General features: G+C 40.8%; 2 protein-coding genes and 1 long non-coding RNA gene across 3 annotated transcripts in view; 1 reads left to right on the forward strand and 2 right to left on the reverse strand.

Moving 5' to 3' along the window:
- LOC134290450 (uncharacterized) overlaps positions 1-15,315 on the forward strand; it is a 37,472-nt gene that overhangs the window by 8,474 nt on the left and 13,683 nt on the right. The window lies entirely within an intron of this gene.
- On the reverse strand, positions 3,278-4,906 carry LOC109415599 (uncharacterized). The gene is made up of 4 exons (XM_019689497.3): positions 4,506-4,906; positions 4,249-4,437; positions 3,667-4,170; positions 3,278-3,601 (listed from the first exon to the last, which is right to left on the reverse strand). Exons 1-4 carry the CDS (start codon positions 4,785-4,787, stop codon positions 3,533-3,535), a joined length of 1,044 nt encoding a protein of 347 aa, XP_019545042.2. The 5' UTR covers positions 4,788-4,906; the 3' UTR covers positions 3,278-3,532.
- On the reverse strand, positions 6,237-8,026 carry LOC115260516 (uncharacterized). The gene is made up of 3 exons (XR_003894588.2): positions 6,868-8,026; positions 6,665-6,803; positions 6,237-6,603 (listed from the first exon to the last, which is right to left on the reverse strand). It is a non-coding gene; the product is annotated as an uncharacterized LOC115260516 (long non-coding RNA).

Below are 15,315 nucleotides of genomic sequence, written 5' to 3' on the forward strand. Positions count from 1 at the left end.
GCGATTCAGCTCATTAGCCAAACTGTCTGGTGAATCCGATGAGATGTTTAATACATCCTTCGAATTTGCATCATTAAATTTGGAAAATCCTACGGACAACGTTTTAACTTCGTCCATAATTTCCATGATGACTTCTGACGGAAAGTCACCTGACGCTGATGCAATTGACAGAAAATCGTGACGATCGCTATTCATTTTTTCGATTATCCGTTCCACTGAATCACTTATATTTTGTTTGATAATATCCACAAAGCTTGAATTGCCCCTACGTAAAATTTCGCCAATTTGGTCAGCGGTTTCCGTTGATGAAGGCTGTTGTGCCATGCTGCTCAAACCGTCCATAATGTTTTTGCTGTGGGTTGCATTTTCGCACCAACGCTGCTCCAAAACGGTCAACCGCCTTTCAATTGCATCAGCCATATCCAGCATAATGGTAATGCCTTCCAACTGTGTGTGTATTTTATGTTGTTGCTCCATTTGTCGCATGCAAAGCATTTTTAGGTCGACGGTCTCCAAAAAACTTGAGGCACACTTTTTGCACAAAGGGAGAACATAATTCCGAAGATTCTCCTCCCAATCACGCTTAGCGCCTATGCATGCTGCATGGAAGCTTTGTCCACAGGTTCCACTACACATCCACACATGTTGAGTGCTTGATGCACGGCATTCCGGGGCGTTGCAAATCATGATAGTAAAGCACACAAAATCGCGCACGACGGTCGAAGCAAATTTAAAGCTGACTTAATAAAAATGATTTAAATAAAAAAAAACTAAATACGCGCGAGGTGCGGGAGCAATTAAAAAACGCGTCCGAACTGGTCGACGACCGATTAAGAATGACTAATAACAAACAGATGCTACTGATCTCCCTTAGCATAGATCCGCAGCCTAATGCACGCGCCCTGTCGGATTTCATAAGCCTCGGAGATTATTACCACCTTCAATGGTATTCCCATATACTATCCCACATTATTGTCCCATCAAGGGTCTGACTGGGCTCATAACCCCCCTCAGTGGTAATATTCTCACCAGCTTGGAATTATATTTTCCCGGTACATAAGTGATTTCGACAACATACCATTACACTATGCCGTAGTATAATTGGAATCACTATATCAGAGGTTTGAATTATCTGATTTTAAAATTTACCATTGAATCTACATTCAGTTCAACCAATCAACACTGCAAAGCACAATGGTCATATGACGAAAATCAATGCTTCCTGGAAGATATAAACCAAGCCCAGGGAAGAACGAAACACATTGTTACTAAAATCCATTTTGTGAGAGACCAAACCAAGAAGGGAAACATCAAATGTGTCTACTGTCCATCGGAATCCATGGCAGCCGATATCCTTACGAAGCCTTTACCCAGAATCAGGACAGCAAAGCTTGCAGAGATGATTGGACTAACCAGTTTCGTCTAGGAGGAGTATTGGAGTTAAGACGAACATAGTAGTCCAGATATAATTTAGAATAAGTCTTTTGTTTTAAGTATGTTCATTCGTATTAAAGCTATCGTCAAATACAGACCTTCTTTAGTTCATTGCGTTACTTATTACCAAGAGAAGTATTACCGGAGGAATGGATGGAAGGTATCGTGTGTCCCATCTACAAAAAGGGTGACAAGTTGGATTGCGGGAACTTCCGCGCGATCACACTTCTGAGCGCTGCCTACAAGATACTATCTCAAATTTTATGCCGCCGTCTATCACCGATTGCAAGAGAGTTCGTAGGGCAATATCTGGCTGGATTCATGGGTTAACGCGCTATAACGGACCAGATGTTCATCATCCGCCAGGTGTTGCATAAATGCGCGAATACAACGTGCCCACACATCACATGTTCATCGATTTGAATTCGGCGTATGACACTATCGATCGAGACCAGCTATGGCAGATTATGCACGAATACGGATTCCTTGATCAAGGCGACGATGGATCGAGTAATGTGCGTATTTCGAGCATCAGAGACATTCAAGTCCCTTCGAATCTCGCAGAGGATTACGACAAGGTGTTGGTCTTTCATGCTTGCTGTTTAACATTGCTTTAGAGGGTGAATTAAGGAGAGTGGTTTCGAACGGAAGGTATTGCGTACTATCTAGAGCGGAGTAGGTACAGATGGAAGACGAGAATTGGAGAAGGCGAATAAGCCACGAACTGCATCAGCTGCTGAGAGAACCAACCATCGTCCACACTGCGAAAATCGGGAGGCTACGGTGGGCGGTACTACCCAACACACATTTTTGCTGTATAAGAGTGGGATAAACCACTCTTAAGCAAACTTTAGCTTAAGAAACTGTTGTTCAGCTACTTCTGTTCCTTGGGTATGGCAGCGCAGTAAGCTTCACAGCACGTCTGCACTAGTATGGGACACGCTTGTATGGAAAAAATAAATCCTCGCTCCAGTCGACTTTTTAGATCCCATTTAGGTCCCATATGAACTGTACAAAATTTCAGCGCAATCGGTGAAACTATAATTTAGCGCAAGCGGTTCAAAGTTTTCATAGGATTTACTATGGGAAAAGTTACACTTTCAGATAAAAAATCCCAGAGGTTGCCCCTTGCCTCCTTAATTCAAATCGATCAACGCTTCCTGTAGGAAAATCATTTATGAAACTTTCCTTCGAAGACCGCAAAACAATTGGATGCTTGTAGAAAAAGTTATTGATTTATTGCCGATTAGTGATCCAACGAACGGCTTTTTGTTTTGTTCTATCAGCAGCACTGCTGCCTCCGTTGTTGCATGGGGTGGCGGGAGGCCACGACCCCCAGAAACAGCAACAACCAAGGCAGCAGCTACAGTGCTGCTAATAAAACAAAACAAAAAGCCGTTCGTTGGATTACTAATCGGTAATAAATCAATAACTTTTTCCACAAGCATCCAATTGTTTTGCCGTCTTCGAAGGAAAGTTTCATAAATGATTTTCCTACAGGAAGCGTTGATCGATTTGAATTAAGGAGACAAAGGGTGACCTCTGGAATTTTTTGTTTGAAAGTGTAATTTTTCCCATAGTAAATCCTATGCAAACTTTGACCCGCTTGCGCTAAATTATAGTTTCACCGATTGCGCTGAAATTTTGTACAGTTCATATGGGACCTAAATGGAATCGAAAAAGTTGACTGGAGCGAGAATTTGATGTTTGTCCCATACTAGTCTGCACGCGGCAACGCCTACTGCGCTCCGGTCTTATGAGGAAGTCAAGCCTTATGTACCGAAAACTACATACACAACTAGAAATGATACATTTGTGAGATTGATTCAGAACACCGTCAACGGTTAGCGAAAGTTTAGCTATTTGTTATATTTAATTCTGTCATTATACACATTCTACACTGTATTTCTATCCAAAATAACTAATCTATCGGATTGAGCAGCACCACCGCCGTCAACTCAATGTGGATAAATATCACAATTTTCTGCGTTTTGAAAAATGCACGTCATGTTGCGCTGAAAAACTAACTATGCGAACGAGTATTTACTAGGTAGGTATATGTTTAATACTAGGTTTAGGTTAAAAATGCACCAGTCCCTCACTGGGATGCTTCTTCGATATCGTCCTCCATGAGGGCTATCATGTCAAGATCAATCAATTCCGTCACCTGAAATAGGTCAATTATTATTCTTAATGAACAGACAGTTCTTCTAACAAAATCCTTTTACTTACCAGCATCAAATCCTCCTTCAGCCCGATGTCCTGCATTCCGGATTTAGAGTTCAAGTTGGCTACAAAATTCCGTGCCTTCAGCAGCCACTGAATGAACGCTTTCTTCTGGTCGATGCTTATCCGGAAAAACTCGGCAAAATCCTTGTGCTGTTCCTGTAAGTCCTCCCAGCGACAGAGACTGTGCCTCAGGATGGCGGCATTCTGATACGCGGAAAGCAGCTTCAGTATCAGGAAAAACACCCGCATATCGCGTTCCTGCTTGATGTGCTCCAGCTTGAGCGCACCGAGCTGGGAGAGGACATCGTCGAACCCGAACAGGCGGTACATGGGAACGGATTCACCGCCTGAGGACTGACTGTAATGCTGGATTCCGGCGAAGACCAGCGTGATCGAAACGTAGTAGAAGAGCTTCTGATTAAGTACGGTAAGTTTTTTGATTACGTGCACCAGATTCATGCCTTCCAGGGGGATGTCCTCGAATAAGCTCTTGCTGATGGTGTGGATCTACAGAAAAAATTAGATGTGCGGTGCCACACTGGTATTGAGACTAAGTTATTCCGAAAGTAATCATTCAATACGCACCGTAACTGGACAATGCTCGTACTCTTCCGTCTCCAAACTGGCGACGGAACGAATCACTTTGTTAATCTCAAAGCTCATTCCAACGGGAAGATTCTTCAATAAACATAATCCACAGGAAAACTTCACCAGCCATATGTACTGTTCCAGAGAACTGAATTCGTCGATTCGTTCCAGGACTTCCTCTACGATCTAAAACCAAAAATCATAAGTTTGTTACAAAACCCCTTATCAAAGCGAACTCTCATTATTACACGTACCTCCTTCAGTATCGAGCCCCTCTCTTCCATCACGTCGGGAAGCACTTGTCCCTGGCTGCCGTCACCATCACCAGCACTGCTGGCCGTGGCCAACAGACGTTCCAGCAACGGTTCCAGACCCGCAGGAAGCTCTCCAACTCCAATGCTTTCGCTGGACTTACAAATTCGTACGAACCCACCATCGTCCAGTCGCTCCGGCTCCTGGCTGATCAGCCGAATGTGGTTTCCTTTTGTGTGGAAGTCCTGCAGCACCTGCTCTAAGCAACCGATCTTGTCTTCCATGATGACGGGAACTTTTGGGAACGGAAGGTATTCGATTCGGAACGGATTTTTATAGGAATTGATCCGCGTCGCCACTAAAAAAGCGAACAAGCGAAGCGAGCGCTTTGTTCCGATGTTGACGTTTACTTTGTTTGCAAACAAAACCAGATAGATGTCGAACCGTTCGCTGTCTTTCGGATTGTATACGATTGTATACGTATACGACTCACATCTCGATCAAGCGAAATTTTGCGGACTAACATCAGAAAAAGGCTTATTAGCGCGCATATGCCCAAAAGTATACGCGGCAAAGGGAAGATTCAAATATTACGTCCATCGTTTTTCGGGATTTCTAGACCCCCCCTCCCCCCTCTGTCACGCACTTTTCCTATACCCAATACACGTACTGTCACACTTTTCTAGACCCCCCCCCCTCCCCCAAATCATGGACGTAATTTTTGAACGTTCCCAAATCCCTGAGGAAAGGAACAGCCGCGTGTTTTGCTCCCGTTTTACATACTCCATTCTTAGATACATTGCGGCGATTCCTTAAGGCTCAAATGAGAATCGCATATTATCCAAAACTGAAAAAGCACTTTTCTCCAGAATAACGAAAAAGTGAACCAAACCAGCGTGTCCGATTGTCATAATCGACTAAATAAACAATCGGACATTCTTATTTTCTTCGATTTGTGGATCATTTTGAGAAAAAGTGCTTTTTTACTTTTGGAACATTCACCATTCTCAATTGAGCCTTAAGTGCGGGTGTTCCTTTCCAAGAAGATTTGAAGCGTGGAATTTCATACAAATGCGCGCTTGGAACACTACAAAGGCCACGCGGTGTATCATACCACACCAAAACTAGGGCAAGACAGATCTAATGAGAGCAAATTGGTGCTCGAAGTGTTGTTCAGAAGGTTCAGAATTGGCTTCTTTAACGGTGTTGAGATAATTTCTAGATTGAGTTTAAATAAGGGCGAAAGTAACATGAGAGAGTTCTCTTCATCGCCTCTCTCTTCTTCAAATTAAAGTGACAAGATGCACACGGAGAGATCGGAAAATGCTAAAATGCATACATTATTTACTAAAATCATATTCGATCTGCCCACCCTTTGGAATGCATATTTTCATGTTTATTCACCCAATGCAAAAGAGAAATATACACTGAAAAAAGGAACATAGTAACCGGCACCATCTCATAGGTTCAAATTAAAACACCTTTACTACTTGATTTTCGTAGACCATAATTATTTCTTGAATCTACCATGTGTAAGGTGTAATTTACTATGCCGATCAATGTTTACATTTCATGGTAATCTTAAACCTTATCATAGTGTAAATTTTACTATGTGCATGACATACAGCATGGTAAGTTCAACCATCGCTACATGGTTCTGATTACTATACGTGTGGTTACATGGTAGTGGGATGGTGTGACCGTGTTTGTTTCTATTTAAAAGTAAAAAAAAATGCAAGAAAATATATCAAATGAATTTATTCAAAATAAATAATACACTAAAATGATATTTGTATAATAAATATGAACGATCTTGTCCACACTCAACTGGGGAGACGTATGGAACTAAATTTGGGGGTTTTGCCGGTAGATACTCCGCAGTCGTTCCGCGATGCGAGTTTCTAATGTCATTCGAAACTGAAATCTTCACATCTGCGAACTAACTGATGCCTCCGGTATGGATAAAAGTTGATAAGCGGCTACAAAGTGGTAGATGTGGGAGCCGGAAGATCCGTTGCCTCGAATGATGACCACTGTGATGTGCTGGTCTTAGGTGCCAGTGGAGGAACATCCGTCGCCCTCTGGACGCATATGCTCTAACTGAAATTGAAAGTCTTCTGATGAAAAATCTAGAAATCTCCCGCGTTATTCGAGATTATACTTGATTGCCGGTGATTATCCACACGTTGAAACCGACGATCTTCGGCAACGGATCTTTGATGCCGAAAGCCAAGTGCTCGCCAGCAAGGCTTTTTTACTAGGCGCTGGATGATGCACAATAGCACCGCTGGTGGCAAATTCTGCAAATTTCAATGATCATTATAATTGGCGTGTTCGTCGGTGATCGATGAAAAATCTACTCACCATCATGAACCATGAATACATTTTACCGATTTCTACAGCAGCTGCAAAATTCCCAGGAGAAATTATTAACAATTCACGTTTCTGGCAAGATGGCCGGAAGACCTGCCAGAAGACTGAAAATAATTACGTATACTCAAACTAACCATGTAAATAGTAACAATAAACACGAAAATGGTTGCATTGAACACGAAAGGTGTAATTATGATAACTACGTTTCATGGTGCAAATCACTATTCGATTAGCTGTCAGATCATAGTAAATTTGAGCAAAAACATCGTAATTACCATTAAAAACATGGTTACCATTACTATTTTTGGATATGGTAAAATTAAACATAGGTACATGGTTCAAATTACTCTAAAAATTATTTCAGTGTATGCATTGAAATGCATACGTCGATTATATTTGTTGTAGAATGCATATTTTTTTTTATTTTTGTTTTTTTTTTGCTGATTATCACAATAACAAAGAAACATATGGCTAGTTTGGACATATAGAAAGAAAGATGTCATTTATTTTCATTTCCATTACTAAAAATGCAATTAAATCAAATAAATATAATTAATTTAACACTAAGGTCTAGCCAGTCATATGGCTTGCTGTTACGCAGGATACTCTTCAGGACCTATTATTTCGATCGGAAGTTCCTCCTAAGATTGCTTCACCGTTGCACCGTTTCACCGTTGATGTTCTCCGGATAACTAGGAAGCAGGAACTGAGTTGATGCAACTTTTTGATGAGAAATCTAATGCGGAGACATTGATGTTAATATTTGTCGGAAAAATATGCTTTTCGTACTTACCGAAAATCTAATAATCGTAGCTGGTGATTCTCCATGGGTAACGGGTGGACCTTGATGGTATCTGGTTATTTGAAGTCCCGGACACTTTTGAAATGCTCGCGAACAAGCAAAAATTGTGGCAGTTTCACTTTGGCTTTTCACTACTGTCAATGGCGGTTATCAAGTAAAATAGTTTCCAAAGTCCCAAGAGTAAAATCAGTGCCTCGATATTCATGATAACCAATAAATTCCGGAAAAGCACAAAACTGCATAATATAAAAGAATGTAATGCATACTTTTCATACACAGCCAAGTTTAAATGATCGAAATGCAAAATTCTTATTAAATAATATGCAAACAAGTATAACCATTTTTCTCCGTGCAAGTATGGTTGCACTTTTTGGTCATAAATCGCTAGGTTGCGATATGCAATCTAGCGTCTAAGTGTAAAAAAGTTAGATTGGATTTGCATCTTGGGGAAGATTCATTTATTACGTCCATCGTTTTTCGGGATTTCTAGACCCCCCCTCCCCCCTCTGTCACGCTATTTTCATATACCTAATACACGTACTGTCACACTTTCTTAGACCCCCCCTCCCCCCAAAATGTTGGACGTAATTTTTGAACGTTCCCTTGTCACATTAATTTGCAGAAGAGAGAGTCGATGAAGAGGACTCTCCCATGTTTCTCTCTCGTTTGTCGGGTGAAGATCACTGCGTCCAGATTTTAGAACTATTGTGATATACCCTTTTGCTGCGAGGTACGCAAGTTATCTCAGTAACATATTTGTCACTGAGATACCTTGGTATCGACTGAACTCAAGACCATCTATTATTGATGAATAGAGATCCTGAGTTACAGTATGTGACTCCCCCATTCTGGCGAGACTAGCTTTATGAAGCCAACCACGTCCTTGGGAGATAAGATCCATATGTCAGCAGGCCCTAAAAAGGGCTTGCTGAGAACTTTGAACCTACGTTGAGTGAGTGCACTGCAATAGCAGAGGATGTGTTCTGATGTTTCCCTTTCCTCGTCACAGAAGCGGCAATTTGAGGTTTGGATTGCTCCGATCTTTTGTAGATGGTATCTGCAGGGGCAGTGTCCAGTTATTAGACCGGTGTAGATGTTGAGATCCCTTTTGTTGAGACCTAATAGTTGTTGGGTTTTCTTGGGATTTATCGTTACGAGCCTTTTAGATTGGCTCGTATGGGGAAGTGCATTCCAGTTTGATGTGATTTGACTGACCATATATTTGTTCAGTTCCATTTTTACAGAGCAGTCTGAGATCCCGCAGAAGGGCTCAGGGCCAATGAACCTTTCATTAGATCCATTTCTGGCTAGCTCATCAGCAATCTCGTTTCCCTCTAGACCCGTATGTCCTGGGATCCAATATAGGTAGACTCGATTGCGTATGGATAAGTTTTTCAAAGCCAGAATGCATTCCCACACTAGCTTTGAGTTACAAGCACCGACGAACCGACGTGACAGTGGCGATCCAAAACTGTCCCCCCCTAATTTAACGGTCGACCAGCGAAGCGAGCGATCGCTTCTGTCAAATCAGCACAGACGCGAACCGTTTCCTATATGAACACTCAGAAATAAAAGTATACACGGAATTACTATATTTATGCATTTTGTATCCGTATCTCTCTCACTCTCTTTTTGTTTTCATGCTATCTGGTGCTTCGCCTGGGTTGACGTGACACTTCTCTTCAACCCAGGCTAAACGGCAGATAGCATGAAAACACAAGGGGAATGACATATCCTTTTCTAACCGAAATATCCGCATTTATCCGTTTCTAACCGTCGTTAACCGCGTCTAACTTCTGCTCACTTAGCAGCTCGCTTAGCAACGGTTAGCGACGGTTAGAAACGGATAAATGCGGATATTACGGTTAGAAAAGGATATGTCATTCCCCTTGTGAAAACATAAAGAGAGTGAGAGAGATGCGGATACAAAATGCATAAATAATAGTAATTCCGTGTATACTTTTATTTCTGAGTGAACACACGGGGGTTTGGTGTCGAGCTATCAAATTATCGCGAGCCGTTATAGAGGTGGCGATAGTGTTCGGCTATTTTTCATCATGGCGTCGCGGACAACAAATTTGAATTTATTTGTTCTAGCTGTCACGTCGGTTCGTCGGTGTTACAAGTGTAGTTATTAAGCGACTTAAGTGCCGCTTGGCTGTCAGAGAAAATACATATTTTTGCAAACCTATACTTTCTCCCCAGGCATAATAACACGCATTCTAATATTGCATATATTTCCGCCTGAAATACTGTGGGCCACTGTCCTAAGTGGACAGAGATTTTTGTTCTAGGGCCATAGATTCCGGAGCCTGTCAGATTATTCATTTTCGAACCATCTGTGAAGAAATTTATAGAGCCTGTTGGAACGCTGGGTCCACCTCCTTCCCACTCCTGGCGGGAAGGAATGAACACATCGTAAGGTAAGTCATAATTGACTACCGTTTCCATCCAGTCACTACAAATTCCTGTTGCGGGATTTATGGCAAATTCATTTAATATGCTGAGGTGACCCGTAAGGTCTCCCGACAGCAGTGTTTTTGTTCTCTTTAACCTTAGAGCACTTTTTTCCGCTTCCAGCTTTATGAATTGATCTAACCGGGGCAGGTGAAGCATTGCGTCTAGGGCCAAAGTGGGTGTACTACGAACTGCACCAGTGATCGCAATGCAAGCGGTGCGTTGGATTTTGTTGAGCTTCGCCCTTGCAGCAGCCTCATTAGTTTTAGGCCACCAGACAAGGGAAGCGTAAGTAGTCCTGGGACGAACAATGGTTTTATATATCCACATGATCATACTTGGTTTTAGGCCCCATCTTTTACCCAGGGTTTTTGAACAAACCCAAAGTGTATTGAGACCTTTCTGCACAACTGATTGGAGATGAGAGTTCCAATTCAGTTTTGCGTCGAGTATGACACCTAGATATTTTACTTCGCTTGAATAAACTAGTTGTGTATGATTCAAGAAAAGGGGTTTCAGTTGGACCTTCCTCCGTTTGGTGAAAGGGATAATGGAAGTTTTTGTAGGATTTATGCCTAGTTGTTCCTTATGACACCAGGAAAAAGTGTAATTTAGGGCAGATTGCATTCTTTCCACGATAACACTTTCGAATTTGCCTCGTACAATAATGACAACGTCATCAGCATATCCAACCACTTCGAAGCCTCTTCTCTCTAAGCTGTCTAGAAGCTCATCCACCACCAGTGACCACAACAAAGGAGAAAGCACTCCGCCTTGCGGACACCCCCTTGTTGCTTTAACAGTAATGTATGAACCGCTAAGCTCAGAGGAGATTTTTTGATAAGCTAGCATAGCATGTACCCAGGTAACAATGCATGGGTCGAATTTTCTCCTCAACATTGCTGACCCTATAGACGAATAAGAAGCGTTATCGAATGCGCCCTCAATATCAAGAAATGCTACAAGAGCAATTTCTTTTGCATTGAGTGTTTTTTCGATCTTTTGAACTACCGTATGTAGTGCCGAGATCGTAGATTTTCCACTTTGATAAGCGAATTGGTTTTTTGACAAAGGCATTGCTTTCATAAATTTGTGATTTATGTACTCGCATAGTACCTTTTCCATAATTTTGAGCATTACAGAGGATAAACTTATCGGCCTGAATGCTTTGGGGTTGGTTTTATCCCTCTTTCCTCCCTGATAAAAAGTATCATAAAAATACGATAAATTTTATTGTTACAACACCATTTTTTCGAAAAATATTCACCATTAAACATATTGTAATTTACACAACACACTCACTATCACCCCTATTGTTCTATACCATTCGGCGAATGGTAAATGGCACTTTTACAATAAAAAATGGTGGTCGTTATGTATCTTAACCATAAAATTTTGAGAAAGTTTTCATACACTTTTTCGCGAAAAACAATAGAATGTATTGTGTTTTTATGAGACATTTTTAGGGCAATTTTCAAAAGATAACAATATATCTTAATGTTTTTTCATTGTTCTTACAATACAAATACAATTAATTGAATGGCGTCAAATGAATCGTTGTTGCAATAAAAATACAATAATATTTGTTGTTATTTGTAAGCAGTTTTCGCTTTTGAAAATCCATAGAATTTATATTTCCCGCTAACATTTATATCCAGCATTTACGAGCACTAACGTCCGCCAGAATAATATGCACATTTTATGATAAGAATCAAACACGCTGATGTCTGTCTGGTATGTATTGCTTGGCAGCTGTTGATAAGATCTATCTTCAATCTTTTCAAATAACTGCCAAATATCACAAGTCAGACCTCAGGTCGTATGATCCATACCATAAATCGTTCACAATTCATGTGGCCATTAGTATCTGTAAATGCTGGAGAAAAATGTTACCGAGAAATATGAATTCTTTGGTTTTTCAAAGGCGAAATCTGTTTACATAACAACAAATATTATTGCATGTTTATTTTAACATCGGTTCAATTGACCCCATTAAACTAATTGTATTTGTATTGTTATCAATGGTAGTTTACTATTTACTAGATTCCTTTAATTTATTGGAAAACATTAGAAAACTCATTGTTCATCTTTTTCTTGTCTTAACATCCTCACTTGGCTAAACCTGCTTTTCAGCTAGTTTTCTATAAGTACTTCCTCAGTTATTCATTGAGAGCTTCTTCTGCCAACACGGCTTGACGTCTGTCAGTTTTAGCGAATAACATTCGATAACCGAAACATCTACTGTACTCAAATTTAAAACGAAAACTATAAAAAATATGTCAAGTGATTTTGTATTTGATTATACAAACATGATCCAAGCAACAATAATACTTATTGTTATTTATTTGTTACAAATTGTTTTTAAGTGTAATTGAGAAATAAACTCTTTTTTAATAAAAAGTCCATGAGAACTTTGCAGGCACTTTTGCAACTATTTAAAAACAACTTAAATTAATTTTTACTGATAGTAACTTTAAATTATTATAGAACTATTGAAAAACAATCGAATCAATCAGTCACTAATAAAGCTAATGTTCACTTATTGTACGAACTATATGGGCTTGATTTCTATTGTAAAAAGTAACAATATATCTACTATGTGTTTTATTGTGAACAATAAAACCAGTCATTTGTTAATAATATTTACCATGTAATGAATGGTAATTTTTTATCCGGGCTGCCTTCGGAATGAAGACAGCCCGGATTTGACGCCAATCGTTGGGTATATGCCCCAAAATCAGACTCGCCCTAAAAATCTCAACCAAGGGTGGGACCAGTGTTTTCTCCTCTTTTTGGATCAACGCTGGGAATATTCCATCCATGCCAGGAGACTTAAATGGCTCGAAAGATCTCACAGCCCTCTCAACCCTGGCCCGAGTGAAAGCTTCCTTTGCAACCTTTATTGCGTCTTTTTTAGATCCAGAAACCCATGATTGGATCTCTTGTGGATCTGAGACAGCAATTCCAGTGTCTTGGTCGCCGATGCTCGACTCAGGGATTGAATCAGGGAAGTGGATCTTTAACTGTATCGCTAGGCTCTACAGTGAGCGAACCATCCGTCTTTCGGAGGCTACCCACACCATTGGAGTGGTCTTTTGAAAGAGTTTTTTGGAGTCTGGCCACTACGGGTGTATTCTCTATGCTTTCACACATTAGAATCCACGATTTCCGTTTGGCTGACCTTATTTCTTTGTTGTAGTTCGTCAGGGCCTTTCTGTATAGGCTCCAATCGCCGGTTCGCTTGGCACGATTGAATCCACTACGCGCAGTTTTCCTAAGCTTCTCAAGAGTTTTATTCCACCATGGAACGTCTCTGCTCGAACTAATTGATTTAGTTGGACAGCTCTCTTGGTAGGCATTAAGGATTTTGTTTTTAATTGATTTGGACGCATCTTCCAATTGTGTAATGGACTTGATGTGACTTTCTATGATGTACTCTTCAGATTGTAGGATAGCTGAGTCGGATTCCCAATCAGTTTTCTTAGGATCTTTAAACGTTTTTTCTATCGTTAGACCCCCTTCCCATTCGAAGATGATGTGTTTGTGGTCTGACATTGATATTTCGTCAGAAACATGCCAGTTTTTTATTTTATCAGAGATAGACCGACTATATAGAGTCAAGTCCAAAACTTCCTGACGAATGGAGTTTTCAAACGTGGGCTTGTCACCAACATTACAAATGTCAATGTTCTTGGAAGAGAGAAACTGTAACAGGTACTCACCTCTGGTGTTTATATTTGTACTTCCCCATACGGTGTGATGTGCATTTGCGTCACACCCTATGACGAAGGGGATGTTGTGTCGGTGGCTGTAGGCTACGAGCGCAGCTATTTCCGGAGGAGGGATTTCGTCCACGTCACCTGGGAAGTATGCCAAGACCATCAAGATCTCTCTACTCCCTCTAGCGGAAGGTACCTCCATCCTGACAGCTACGATGTCCCTTTTTATGAATTCTGAAATTGGAAAGTATTTACAGTTGTTATGTAATAAAATAGCCGCTCTAGGAGAAAGCTGGCTGTCATCATATACCAACTTACATGAGTGTTGTGGAATACCTTGTATTCTGGATTTATTGACCCATGGCTCTTGAATGAGGGCCACGGTTAGATTCTCTTTGGTGAACCTCCGACAGAGCACACCCGTGGCGCTCTCAGCATGGTGGAGGTTCACTTGCAGAACTTTAGCCGCCATTTCCGTGATTACCGCTTTTTTCCGGACGACGACTATCCGGCTTTGGATGTTGCGGATCATCAGGGTGTCGTTTGGTGTTACAGTTTACAGTTACAGTCTCCCATGTTACTTTCGCCCTTATTTAAACTCAATCTAGATTTGTTGTTTTAAATCTGCACGTCAAACTGCCCGGATAAAAACTAACTATAGGGTATTTGGTGAAAACTATAGATACAGTCGGAACCCGCTCGTTGAGCCACAACCTCCACCCAACCAACGAATTCGATTCGCTAGTTGGGTGAAGTGACAGCAGCACAAGGGGCGTGCGCATTGTTTTTTTTTAATCATGTTTAGGTTGGAAGCAAAAAGGAAAATTTTTCAATTTGTTTTACATTTAGAGGAAAACTGATACGTTTTGCAAGATACATATATGGCCAATGCGAGAAATAATTATTTTCATCCATTTTCAGTCGGTGAAGTGAAAATATAGATGTTTATGAAACCACCTGGTACCAAAAGCAAGCACAAAACACTTTTAATGATCGACAAAATAAAGATTGCCGATGTTTTGCATTTATTTCGAAGTTATTGTACATATTCTTTTTTTAAGAAATATGAAATTGAAATTCTTCTCGATTATCAGTAAAGTTTAAGAAACCAAAAACTCATTAGCTCGCCCCTCGGAATTACAGATTGGTTGTCATTTTCAGTTTGACATTGAATTATGACATCCAGGTACTTTTTAGTTGGCTGACAGCTCAACTAACGGGGCCCCAACTAAGAAGCCACCCAACTATTAAGCCCCCAACCAGCGAGTCATGACTGTAGTAGAGTAAACATAGATCCGCGGACATCGCTGAGTGAAATGTTTCAAGCGTGTGAATAGTATTTTTCAAGAGTGCGACGGTTGAATATGACGTCATGCGCTCCATTGGTGTTGTTGGAATCATGACGTCATGCTCGTTTGGATACAGATTTTGGCAGTTCGTTTGGATACAACGGATTCATCA

Source organism: Aedes albopictus, chromosome 1, assembly GCF_035046485.1.
Source record: "Aedes albopictus strain Foshan chromosome 1, AalbF5, whole genome shotgun sequence".
Taxonomy (NCBI): Eukaryota; Metazoa; Arthropoda; class Insecta; order Diptera; family Culicidae; genus Aedes; species Aedes albopictus.